This window comes from Fonsecaea pedrosoi (genome assembly GCF_000835455.1).
Source record: "Fonsecaea pedrosoi CBS 271.37 unplaced genomic scaffold supercont1.4, whole genome shotgun sequence".
Classification (NCBI taxonomy): Eukaryota; Fungi; Ascomycota; class Eurotiomycetes; order Chaetothyriales; family Herpotrichiellaceae; genus Fonsecaea; species Fonsecaea pedrosoi.
Window position 1 is genome coordinate 2,360,486 of NW_013550612.1, and position 12,810 is coordinate 2,373,295.

The following is a 12,810-nucleotide window of genomic DNA, read 5'->3' on the forward strand; positions in this document are numbered from 1 at the left end:
GTCTCTAACAGTACCTACGCGCCTACATTTTGTAGGTAGCGAGGCTAGGTACTAGGATGGGCTGAAAGGGCTGCTGATGCTGAGCTTTAGTAGGCTCCTCAATTAAAACTGCGCCTCATTAGCCATAGTGGGCGTCTGGAAAAATGCTTGTCTGCGATCAACCCCTTATTGGCTTTCCCGGCCCCAAGTTCAAGGGGCCTGTGACACCTATAAGACTGTGCCACAGTTGATGCTAGGCTTGTCGTCATCGCCCACCGAGTCCCCGCAAGTGCCCGACAAGTGACCGCCCTTTCGGAGGAGCCCATTGGTTCTCGTATCCCTCGGCCCTGTCGCATCGACATCTGCCATCGTTCAATACAGCCGCTCATACGAGGTACTCCAACCCACTCGTACCTTGGGGGATGGACAGAGTCTGATCAGGCATCAACCATTCTCTTTTTCCCCCGGCTATACGACCACACGTGGTATCCAAGACCCATTTTCTAATGATAAAGAATGCTGCTGGCATGATTGCCCTTCGTCTGGAGTTTGATCACCTTTCGAGACATCTCTTCGCCCCCATTTCAGAGGACGCCGCGTTCCCTCTAAGAACCTGACTACCTCTTGCTCCTAATGCCTGTTCCCTCCCGTTAGGTATGGTCGGTATCCCAAGGAGCAAAGGCTGTCGCATATGCGTCAAGCGTCGAGTCAGGTGTGACTTGACACGCCCAATCTGCAATAACTGCGCCAGAGGCAACCGACCCTGCCCAGGATACGACTCCGATCTGAGGATTTACGATGAAGGCTCAAAACTCCGAAAGCGCTTTGGTCAAGGGGATGAATCAGAGTCGAGGACCGAGTCCGACAGCGTGTCGCCATCTACGAGCCATCAAAGTCAGTCAACAGAGTCTTCGCCCGAAGGTTCAACCGACCTAATCACCCGTTTCAATACGCCGGATCTAGAAGCACGTCACTATCGACCCAGCCAAGTGCTACCGGCTCGTAATACCTTTTTTAACATGCTAGAGAGCCAGATATATCCTGATTCCGATCTTTGGGGGGCGACAATTTCAACAACCGGCTGGGGCGGTCCTCTCGGTGACGACTCAATCTACCTGGAGATCCCGTCAAAAATGACACTCAATAACCCCATCTACTCTCCCAACCTAGTACAAGAACAACTTCTCAACACCTTTTCTTCCTCGTTGGGGGGCCACGGTCCACTTTTGCTTCCTCGTCAGATGCGAAGCCACCAGAATTGGCTGGCCCAGTTACCTGCCCTTTTCGGTACAAAACTCCTCGATACGGCGGTTCGCGCAGTCTCTTTGGTTCATTTGAGTCGAACGCAACGGACGGATGTATTTGTGCAAGAATCAAGACAATACTACGGCAAAGCGTTGCGTCTTCTCAATCAGTCGCTCACTGATGATACCAAGGGGATGTCGACCGAGACGCTGTCTGCAACGATTCTACTTTCATTCTACGAGATGTTTGCTTCCGACTCGAATCAGTCCTGGGTGCGCCATGCTGGTGGCGCCGGGACATTGATGCGCATTCGTGGACCAGACCGTCACCTAGCAGGACTGGATCGGGATGTCTACCTTGCTTACCGCCATACCATCGTCATTGATGCCTTCATGAGAGGAGAAGCCTGCTTTCTAGCCGAGCCCCAATGGATAGAAATGGCCAAGAAGATTCATGAAGATCTACGAGCCACTGGTATTCCTGACGAGCGAATGGGGATTTTCGACCTCGCCGAGGAGTTCTACATGGAGCACATCTTTATTCCAAAGACTTTACGCGATTCTCGGAATTTAGGCGAGGCACGACGGAAGTTGCCCCCCGACCAATATGCGGCCCATTTAGAGACGCTCCTCGCAAGGACGCGATTGCATAGAGCCAACCTCAAATCTATCAATCTAAGACTCCGAGCAGCCCTGAAGCAACAAGGCCTCGAAACCTTGTCAATGGAAACCATGGATCCCGTCTTTCCAAAACAGTACATCTTTGTCAACGTATTTGTTGCGTCAACCCACGTTGGCTATTGGACAATCATGGTCATCCTCAACCTCATTTTAAAGGACATCGAAAAAGATGTCGCGCCCGAGAAGCACGACCTGTACCTTATGGAGAATCGGGAAATTGCTCGAGAGATGTGTCGGACTGCGCCGTTCATGTTGACATCATCTTTTCTGGGACCGTTTTTTATCATCTTCGCTCTCAGACTGTGCTTGATGGTGTTCGAGCCTGGACTAGAAAGAGATTGGGTAGTACAAAAACTCATCCAAATTGGTGATACCCATATGAGAATGGCCTCGGACATCCCACCATTTGACCCAAAGTCAACCTTTTATGACTAGAGCACAGTCCACCCCAAGTTCGCTTTAGTTCTGGGGATGGGGAGAAGCCAATATACCTGTCGACCGATGACGGATTCAGTCGAGCAAATTGAAACCAGGACGGCAGCAGCACGGATCATCAGGGCATCTACCAAGGAACAACAGCGACTTCTCTATTGGCACATATCTCCAGAATATTCCATCCAAACAGGACGCATTGAGACCTTTGCCACCACTCGTGTTCGATGTTAATCACGAGACTTGGCAACGGACGAAATTTTGGGCTGTATGACCCACCGTAATGCTCCGCTCCTTAGTAATGGGCAAACTGTGAGTTCTACAACTGGAAGAATGATTGGGGTGCGATCAAAACACAGGAGATGTGCTTTTGGTCATGGCGGTCCAGACAAATGCCGCATGTTGTGTATATAAAGCCATGCATTGCACGTCCTGGCTTTCACCTTTATCGCTACCCCGGAGTGTCCTTCAGCAACGTACTCACCAACCACAGCACCATCTACCAAGAACCCGAAGAGCATATCAGCATATCGTCTGTCGGCATCCACAATGAGCACGCATCCCGCTGTTGTGACCGTTGGCCCAGGTCTGCCGCTGGAAGTGCTTCAGATGCCTACTACAGCACCAACTACAAACGAAGTTCGAGTTCGATGTGAATGGACTGCCTCGACGCCCCTGGACTTACACCAGGCTGACGGCGGTCTTCTGGTCAAACATCCGCAGATATTAGGCGACGGTGTTGCTGGCACTGTCGTTGAAATTGGACCGGATGTCACCAAATTGAAGGTTGGGGACAAAGTCTTTGGCTTCACCTGGCGTACCCCAGCCGAGAAAGCACATCAGGAATACGTGGTTGCGCCAGAGTTCTTGCTCGGCAAGATTCCCCCCAATGTCACAATGCAACAGGCAGTGACAGTCCCCAACAACTTTGTGACTGCATGGCACACCTTCACAAAGGATTTCGGTTTCGAACTGCCCTGGCCGAAACCGGAGGGATATACGCCAAGGGAGAGGGGTTCGTGGATATTGATTTGGGGCGGAAGTTCCAGCGTGGGACAGTACGCCTTACAAGTCTTGAAGTGGTATGGGTATAGCAACATCGTCACAACGGCTAGCCCAAAGCATCATGCGAAATTACGTGGCTATGGCGCAGCTGAGTGTTTCGACTATCGCGATCCAGGAATCGAGCAGAAACTTACCGCCTTCACGGATGCCCAGACTGGATCTAGTGGGTTCCATTTCATCCTCGACTGTATTGGCAGCCTCGACGGCAGTGTGGTGCCCATATCACGAATTGTGAGGCCACAGACCGGCGCAAAAGTCGCGATTCTGCTGCCAATCATTGTGAAAGACGCTGCTGAGGGAGTGAAGCCGATATACGAGATGGATGTAGCCAAGGCGGCCCATTGGCCGCAAGGAGTGCAAGCGGTGGGCGTTCGAACGCACTATTACTTGGAGAACAAGTTCCTGGCGGAACATCTGCAGAGTGACATCATGCCTGATTGTCTCGCCAAAGGTATTATTGAAGCAAATGAGCAGGTTATTGTCGAAGGGGAAACAATGTTACAAAGGGCAGAAAAGGCGTTGAAAATGCTACGGGACAAGAAGGTCAGCGGTGCAAGATTGGTGTGGCGAGTCTCAGATGGAATATGAGAAACTCGTTGACTTGCGTCTGGCGAATTCAAGTCGTCGTATCTGGTATGAAGATAGGGAAGAAAAGAGCGAGTATGAAGTGTAACGATAGAGGTACATAATATATGGCAGTATATTTGTAGGTTCTGTGTGATAATTGGTCCGCAGCGCAGGCGAGAGCAGTGGGGACCTTCACTCCATATTATTTCATGTCCAGATTCAAACAGTACAAACTGCACACCCAAACACCCCACTGCAGGTGCACCTGGGGACAACTTCGCAGCCGGAGAATTTCCCTTGATGCTATATCACTTCTTATCCTTGTCAAACCTTTAATGGCCAGCAACGCTGCGTGATCAATAATCACTCGGTCTCCTGTCTCCTCGCCCACTCCTCCTCTCCCACTTTCTCTCCTCGGTACCTCCGACCGCTGACCAGTTCAAGAACCGCAAGATGACACTCTGGGGGCAAGACACGGTCAGAGATGTCGCCGAATCGGTGGGCATCCTGAATCTGAACAAAGAAGTCAATCAGGCGCTGTGTCGCGATGTCGAATACCGCATCTCCCAAGTCCTACAAGAAGCGCTCAAGTTCATGAAACATGCCCGCCGAACCATCCTCTGGTCACAAGACATCTCACAGGCACTGCGCGTGCTGGACGTTGAACCTCTTTATGGCTATGAGTCTACTCGGCCGTTGAAATATGGGGAGGCGTCATTGGGACCAGGACAACCGCTGTTCTACGTGGAGGATGAAGAGATGGATTTTGAGAAGCTCATCAACGCGCCTCTCCCCAAGGTGCCGAGAGAAGTCACATTCACAGGTGCGTGGGAAATGTTATGCCTGAGGGACTCGTGCGACCATTTGCTGACCTGCGTTTAATGTAGCTCACTGGCTGGCTGTGGAGGGTGTTCAACCTTCAATACCTCAAAACCCGACCTCGACCGAAGCAAGGAATCTCGAATTAGTCCCCAAAGGACCGAATGCAAACCCTGCCCTGGCTGCGATGAGCGGTGCTGACAACACCACAACGACGAAACCTCAGGTCAAACACATCCTCTCCAAAGAATTACAGCTATACTTTGAGAAGGTCTGCGCGTCAGTGCTGGACGAAACACAACCGGAGTATCGCGCGGCAGGGTTGGCCAGCCTGAAAGAAGACCCCGGTCTACATCAGCTGGTGCCTTATTTTGTGCAATTTGTAGCGGAAAAGGTCACGCACAACTTGAAGGATCTATTCGTGCTCACGCAGATGATGATGCTCACGGATGCCTTGACCCGGAACGACAAACTCAATTTGACCCCTTACGTGCGTACCCTCTAACGAAATAGCAGATTGCGTGGGCTGTAGGCTAACTGGGCTGACAGGTTGCCTCAATGATCCCCCCGGTACTGACCTGCTTGATTGGACGCACTTTGGGCACTGGCATTGGGGCACTTGATCATTACGACCTCCGCGATCTAGCTGGGTCCCTGTTGGGCCATCTCTGCAACAAATACTCCAAATACTCACATAACCTCAAACCTCGTCTAGCGCGATCCTGCCTGAAGACCTTCCTCGATCCCAAGAAGCCATATGGCAGCCACTACGGCGCCATCCTTGGATTAAAAGCCATTGGTGGAGCGGAAGTGGTTCGACAGCTGATACTACCCAATGTCAAAGCGTATGGGGAGCTATTAGAGGAGGATATCCAGGAGTCAAGCATGAAGAAGGCCGAGGCAGAAAAGGTCGTCAGTGCGATCCTGAATGCCCTCGGGACACTGGTAGACGATGACATCCCCATGATGAATGGGCACTCAGCTGAAACTGCAGCCAACACACGGAGCCAGCTAATTGACAAGCTTGGAGAGGTTATTGGAGGCAGGATCGCGGATTCGGGAAACACGCGGTTCGCCAGAGCAGTGCTTGAGGGAGATGTCGCCGGGTTATGAGCAGTCAGAGGGTTGCTATGTGCAGGGGGCGCATTCTGAAGCATTTAATGTACCTTTAGACAGCAAGGCGTTGGAGGAAGTCATGGGGGTTTTGGAAAGGGAAAGAAAAGGCCACGCATGTTGTGATACCCGGACATTTGAATCAACTGGCGTTTTGAAGCCAGAGGTCTGTTGGAGTGAGCCAGGAGGCACGCGTGCGCGTCCGAGTAACACTACTATAGTCCTCACGTGCACTCGAGCTGGCCAAACACAGGAGGATGACGTTGTCCGAGCTGGCCTACAAAGCACATCCCTACGCACGAGACACGCATATGTAATTGTACGAGGTACAAGTACTCGGTAGAGGGAAAGGAGTTGAATCCTTTCAACCATGAAGACGAGATTTGACCATCACCTATCACTCCACAAGCAACAGGGCTGGTTGCGTGCGTGTCCACTGTCATTTGACTGTCATTTGAGTGACTGCGCCCTCACCGCCGCCGCTTCTCTACGATGCCGATCATCTCCCTGCGCCCATCCTGCGCTTGTCCACAATCGTCGCTTTCTTACCTACTTCGTTCTTTTGCTCACAGACCACTAGAGGCTCGTCATTTTGTAGGGCTGACCGGCTCGCCGACCTCCTGATGAGACTTGTGCAACACTACCGAGATTTGACTTCCGTTCCTGGCAATCGCTCCACCTCGTCCAGACCTAAAGAATCAATCTACGTCAATTCATCCTTCGTGCCTTCAGCCTGTGGCCCCTGACAAAAAAACAAATGGCCTTGTCTGTGGCCCAGGACACTTTGGCCCCCTTCAGCTGGTGTTCTACGAGTCCACGACCTGTGTGCTGGGCTGATCCTGTTGACCAATAGTTGATCCATCGTCGCCGTTTCATCCGCCATCACCAGCGCGAACTTTGCAACATCTGCCTTGGCCGCCAGCCAAATCTCCCTGCCATGCTTCCTCGACCGCAGTAACTACTCGTCGTCAGACCATCTCGCTTGCTCTGCTTATGCCGCATTGGTCCTTACTTTGGCTGACGTTTCACAGCTACTTTGGCGAGACCGAATCCTTCCCAGCCGTTGTCCCGGGCCTCACTGGTTTGCGGCCTTTTGTCACAATCACAAAAGTCGTCTTGCTCGTCCTCCCACACCGCAGATCCGGTTCCAATTTTCCCTCCTTTGATCTTTGCGTGCAAGCAACACACTCGTTTTCTATCCCATCTCCTTGCTTTTCATGCCTGTGCCTCTCAAGTTTCCTTTGCAGTAATGAAGTTCCTTAGCCTGATGACCACGCTTGTGTGGTCTGCCCTACAATTTCACCAAGTCGTAGCCTTGTCCAACATCACATTCTACTCTGACAACAAGTGCTCCCAATTCAAGAGTGTGACGACAGGTCCAGACGATGGTACTTGTACACCTTTTCCGACAAACACGCAGGGCTTTCTTAGTTTCATGGTCACCAGTTTAGACCAGACATGTGCAGGTGAGTGCGGAGGAAGGGTTACCAAACATGTCTGAGGGGGATGCTGATATTGGCTAGTCACGGTATATGGCAGTGATGTCGCTTACTGCAGTTCAACGACTTTGTTCCTTGCTGCCTTCTCCGACTGCATGACCGCAACCAACGTTAGTCAATTCTCTGTCGACTGCCAGAGCATTTCCGTTGCAACATCTGCCGAGCCATCAGTGGTTCCCTCTGGAGCTCCCGACCCTTCTCCGGTGTCGACGTCTGATTCTTCCAACACCGACACAGGCCTTTCTGGGGGCGCCAAAGCTGGCATCGCCATTGCTGCAGCTGTGGGGGGCCTGTTACTTGTCGCCCTGATTGTCTTCTTGGTGGTCAGGGGCAACCGGCGGAAGCGACAAGATGGAGAGGCCGGTAGAGTTTTTGAAGCCGACAATACAATGGCTGCACCTCCCTATTCAGCCGAAATGCCAACCGACGAGAAGAAAGTCCCAGTGGAAATGCCGTCAGCAGTGATGGCCGTCGAAGCTCCAGGTGATGCGCACTGGCCAGCCCCGCAAGAGATGCCGGGCGATTACACACATTCAGAGATGGATGGGTCAAGTCCCTCACAGCCAAAGGACGATATCAAAACCGTGCTATCGTCCGAGGCTAAGACCCTTGTGGGATCGGAGGCAAAGCTGGACATCAAGTCCAAGCCGGATTCACAGCCTTAACGAACTCGACTCGCCCGTTGTGAGAGAATGTCTCTGCAGAGAATCAACCATTTCAGCAAAATTTCCCAAATGCGTATTTGATCAACATCGAAAATGTGGAACGCCGTGTGAAGAATGTGCCTTGGACATGGACCTAGCCAGGGTGAATCCATCAAGTGTGGGGAACACTAACCGCATTGTCGAACAGCGGAGTCCGATCCCTTTCCGCCTTACGACGTCTTTCAAGACTAAATGCTGACTCGACATTAACATCCCCTGTTATGACTACCGAGATCAAGGTGTCTATCAATAATGCATTGCAGATCCCGACTAAACATGTTCTTGTACATATGGGGAGTTCGTACGACTGGCTATGGACGGTGCTTTAATGGATTTGGACGACCAATAAAAACCGGAGGCCGGACTCAACAGCTTTTACCCACTACTCAAAGCGATACTCTGCATCATGTCGCCGTGCATCTTGGTGCCCGATAACATCATGGTGGGGAGTTCCAGCGCGACAGTGGCTACAATCTTCGGCCCCTAACGAGTGCAGAATGAAGAGAGTCACGAGTCCAGTTGATATCTCGTACCCACCTTGAAGGACTACTTGTACGCCACGCCCCGTCTTTGCCAACGCGATACTTCTAGCCGTGTCTGTCTGCTATCTCCGTACACAGACAGTCTCTTCATGGTGACCGCCTTGAACAACATTTGGCCTAAGACTATGGAGGATGCCAGACCTCGGAGGCTCGTCACCCAAGGAGATACGCAAGACGATATTGCTAGAACAAGCTATACCTCGAGACTTCTCCTTGGCCTACACACTCAAAAGAGATGCTCCAACCACTACGCTGTACGACTATTTGGCGGACATTCAAAGGAGTTTGGGTCAATGTAATGTTGCACGCAGCCGGAACCGGGACCAGAACCAGAAATGTTTGTTATTGTTCTAGAGCAAGCGATTTGATTGATTGATTTGGATTTATTTGATTCGACTATCCTATTTTTGAGCTCCCCTGACCATGTCCTCCTCGACATGTTCACTCTTGTCGTCGTTTCTCAACACCTCGATAAAAATAGTTTGCCATATGTACCTCGTATGTGTGTGTGTACCTACATAGGTATACACTCTGTACGAGGTGTGGTGCACTCAGGATATGCAAATTCTATTATTTTTTTCACTCCTGTGCCATACGATACTCTACGACACTTCGCTCCACTATACCGAGTACTGTGCTGTGCTGTGCTGTGCTGTGCTGTGCTGTGCTGCTGATACGTATTCATTCTACATCTACCTCTAAATCTACATCTACGACCTCGTCATGTCCATCTTCCTATCTATCTACCTGGTGTACACGGTCTGTATTTAAGCTTGGATTTTAAAAATGAACGAGTGAGGAAAAGATGGGGACAGGATCTCTCAATGCCAGCGGTTTATCTGTTTGTCTGTCCGTTTCTCTGTCTGTATTTCTATCATTGAGCTCCTTTACTTTTCATTTTCTCATCTCAATTTCCGTCCCCTTTTCTTCCCGTTTCACCCTGCCTGTCCTCTGCCTTTTCGTCCCCTCTCCTCTCCTCTCCTCTGCCCATGTACATCTCGGCGTGATTCTAACTGTCCGCGGTACTGAGGGCTGCGTAGCTGGGCAATAAGTAGACGTAGGGGAATCTTTCGCGAGGTGTAAAGGATCCCTTAGTGTCAGCCCACTCTAATCAGCGTGGATAACACTGCCATCTCTAAAGTCCACGTGAAAAACCCCCAGCACCTCAGTTCAGTCTCGGTGCTGCCATCCCCAGCAACACTCCTCTCTCCTCTACTTCCGGCTTTGTCGGTTCTGCTCTTGCTCGCGCGCCCACCACTCGTGACAGCTCTTCAAAAGCTCCTCTTCGGCCTGCCTCAACCCCTTCTCCCGCGTGGACATTTCTTCCTTGACGATGGTAAACCTGCTCACGTGCCTGGGCTGTCCGAGATCCAGGAGGGGATCGAAGCCTTCATCGTCGAAGCCGAGAGCGGCAACACCACCAATCACGTCATCAACCTCATACTCGTCGTCCTTGATCTCAGCTATCCTCCGCCCGTATGTGCGCGGCGCATAGTCCTCCAGCGTGTCCGGGCGGACGTATCCGTACAGCATGAACTTGAGGTAGTGCTTGTCGAAGCGGATCCCGCGCCTGAATGCTTCTCGAATGATCAACTGATCTGGCCGTAAAAGCATCTCCGGCCGCCGACCAAGTTGATGGGCGCTCCGGAGACCCCAGTACTCCAGCCGTCCCTTGCCAATTCTGTGCGGCGGAATGCCAAAGATGCTCATCCCCAGCTCGTCCGGCAACGGTGTATATTTGCACTTGACCCACTCTCTCAACGCGTCGAACCGGGTTGTCCAGATATCACGTTTCAGAACCCGTAGAATAGTGGTGAAACCACGCTGTGTCAGAAGTAGCTTTCGCATTCCGTCCCTCTTCTCTCCAGAAACAGGATCGTTGAGTCTCATGTCCAGCTTCGTGAAGAAGCACGCCGAGAAGTACAGGTCCAAGTCCGTCATCATGTGCCGGTTATGGCAGTACCCGATGCGCCGAGCATTGTCGGGGATGTCAAGCATGAACCACAGTCTCTTAAGTGCCAACGCACATCTTGCCGGGAGAGGGATACCGTCTTCGGCAAAAACGGTCATGAGTTCATGGATGACCTTTTCGCGGTGCATAATCATCTTGAGCCATCGGAAAGAAGGTATCCGGCGAGGGATGCTGTGTGCTGCGAGACGGGCATTCGGGTGAGGGAGGCGTGCGGCAGGGTCCGAGCGGCAGAGATGTGCGAAGCTGCGGAACATAAATGTCCGGGCACTTTCGGGGGCTTTGGCGGTGGCTTGTGAGAGAATCACAGTTGTGAACCGCGTGTCAAGAATGGTATGGAAGTCCTTACTGATCGCGTACAGGTTAATCAAGTCCTTGACAGGCAGGTGTGCTGCCAGGGTGAAGCATAATTCCGGGTAGAGCAGGAAGCCCTGGAAGATGCTGAAATTCGGGTCACCCGTGCGCTGGTAGACATATGATGGAGGGGGAAGGATCGCTTCGGGTCTTTTGCGCTTGAGAGATATGCGAGCGAATTGTTGGGCGTGTTCAATTCGGTTAGGCGAAGTGTACATGTGTTCTGGGACGAGGGAGTCTGGATTCACGAGCTGGGGTGGTGTGGTTGGGGCAACATGGATGCCGTGATGAGCCGGGGGACGTGGCATCCGCGAAGGGAATTTTCGAAGCCGACGACCATATTCGTCCCGGTCCATGTCCACATAAGTACCCGTGACAGTTGCCGAGGGGTCTGTTGGCAGTGATTCCTTTCGTTGTCCGAGGGGACCAGTATCCGCATGGACGGTTTGCTGTGCGATTCGTGCTAGACCAGAACCCAGTGGGTGGCTTAGGCCATCACTTCCAGCTTGTTGCACGGTTGGTGACGTGGGCACCATGTGCGACGTACGGAAGTTGAACGCGTACTGTCCGCCAGCTGGAACAACATGAGGGTTGGTAGGGACACCGCCAAAAGTGTAGCTATTTCCCAGTGGACCTGGGGGCTGAGGTGTTAGGATCGGGTTTGAGCTTGGAGAAGCCCCTTGTCCATGTGCATTCGAGCTTTGTGGACCAGATGGAAGAAGAGCCTCGACGCCGTAGATGGCATTTCTGCGTTTGTTCCTGGAACTCGTTTGATCCACATCAGGTATACCCGAGTCTGCCTGTTGAGTTCCATCTGGTGTGACATTCTCTTGGTCGCTCTTACCAACATCCTCTCTATGTTGATCACCTTCGGAGTCAGAGCTCGTCTCCAAGTCTGTTTCAGCCTCACTATCTGTAACATATGGTTGTGGAGGGTCGTCTTGTCCATCAACTTGATGTTGATCGTTGGCCGCAGGGTCTGCCTGGACCACGGAGCCATTCAACGTGGACTTTGGAGTTTGGCTTTGACCCACCAGATCAGAGTTCACATCGTCAGCCTGTCGGTGAGCTGGAGATGATGCTTGCGCGACAGAAGGAGTCGCAACGTTGGACAGCAATGGGAGGCCATTAGTATCAGGCTGATGGTTGTCGTCCGTATTGTTATCTGGCGAAGTCGCGTCGTCTGTCTGCGACTGCTTTCGGAACGGGTGCAAGATACTGCCAACTTTACTTTTTCCGTTACTAAAGAAGCGCGATTTCTTTTTCGGAGGTGGATTGTCGTCCATATTGACACGCGACAGAGAATGCTAGGACATAAGGATCAAAGAAAGCAGACAAAATCCAAAGCATTGGTCATGGACAGGATGGTCAACACAGGTATCTGCGAGGTGGTAATGAATGAGCATGAATAGGAAAGAGAACAATATCAAGACTTGACTGTTTGTTTGTTTGTTATTGGAGGTCAGGCAGAACACATTCAATATATGTCCATGTTCACCTGCTTCGATTCACTTGCTGAGCCCGTGACCAACGCGGCTGTAGGCAGGGAGGATCTTTGACGTTTACGAGGACGGCCTCCTCGAAGTGAATGTGAGTTTTCCCACATTGATCTGAATTTGTGTCTCATAGTGTAGCTGGTAAGGTGAGATTATCTCTCTAGTTCTAGAATGACGAGAAGAGCATGTTGCTTGCATAAAGTAATTAGAATTGAGAGGTTGTGGAGGTGTAGTGAAGGGCTGCCTGATATCGCATGAATGCGCAAACGTAGCAGTAAACGGTCAAGTATTCAACTCAACCCGCATATCTAAGATCTCCATGTATTTATTTCCTTGTCCGCTGCGA

At 51.6% G+C, this 12,810-nt stretch overlaps 5 protein-coding genes across 5 annotated transcripts; 4 read left to right on the plus strand and 1 right to left on the minus strand.

The window, feature by feature from the left end:
* Positions 1 to 635: 635 nt before the first annotated feature.
* On the plus strand, positions 636 to 2,339 carry Z517_06657 (uncharacterized protein; the record flags this gene model as incomplete). The annotated part of the gene is made up of 1 exon (XM_013428396.1): positions 636 to 2,339. One exon carries the CDS (start codon positions 636 to 638, stop codon positions 2,337 to 2,339), a length of 1,704 nt encoding a protein of 567 aa, XP_013283850.1.
* A 546-nt stretch (positions 2,340 to 2,885) lies between these two features.
* On the plus strand, positions 2,886 to 3,989 carry Z517_06658 (uncharacterized protein; the record flags this gene model as incomplete). The annotated part of the gene is made up of 1 exon (XM_013428397.1): positions 2,886 to 3,989. The coding sequence occupies one exon, from the start codon at positions 2,886 to 2,888 to the stop codon at positions 3,987 to 3,989; it is 1,104 nt and encodes a 367-aa protein (XP_013283851.1).
* Positions 3,990 to 4,421: 432 nt separating this feature from the next.
* Positions 4,422 to 5,900, plus strand: Z517_06659 (uncharacterized protein; the record flags this gene model as incomplete). The annotated part of the gene is made up of 3 exons (XM_013428398.1): positions 4,422 to 4,791; positions 4,856 to 5,277; positions 5,337 to 5,900. 3 exons carry the CDS (start codon positions 4,422 to 4,424, stop codon positions 5,898 to 5,900), a joined length of 1,356 nt encoding a protein of 451 aa, XP_013283852.1.
* A 1,249-nt stretch (positions 5,901 to 7,149) lies between these two features.
* Z517_06660 (uncharacterized protein) lies at positions 7,150 to 8,064 on the plus strand (the record flags this gene model as incomplete). The annotated part of the gene is made up of 2 exons (XM_013428399.1): positions 7,150 to 7,366; positions 7,424 to 8,064. 2 exons carry the CDS (start codon positions 7,150 to 7,152, stop codon positions 8,062 to 8,064), a joined length of 858 nt encoding a protein of 285 aa, XP_013283853.1.
* A 1,793-nt stretch (positions 8,065 to 9,857) lies between these two features.
* Z517_06661 (uncharacterized protein) lies at positions 9,858 to 12,254 on the minus strand (the record flags this gene model as incomplete). Its single annotated transcript, XM_013428400.1, has 1 exon — positions 9,858 to 12,254. One exon carries the CDS (start codon positions 12,252 to 12,254, stop codon positions 9,858 to 9,860), a length of 2,397 nt encoding a protein of 798 aa, XP_013283854.1.
* Positions 12,255 to 12,810: the final 556 nt, after the last annotated feature.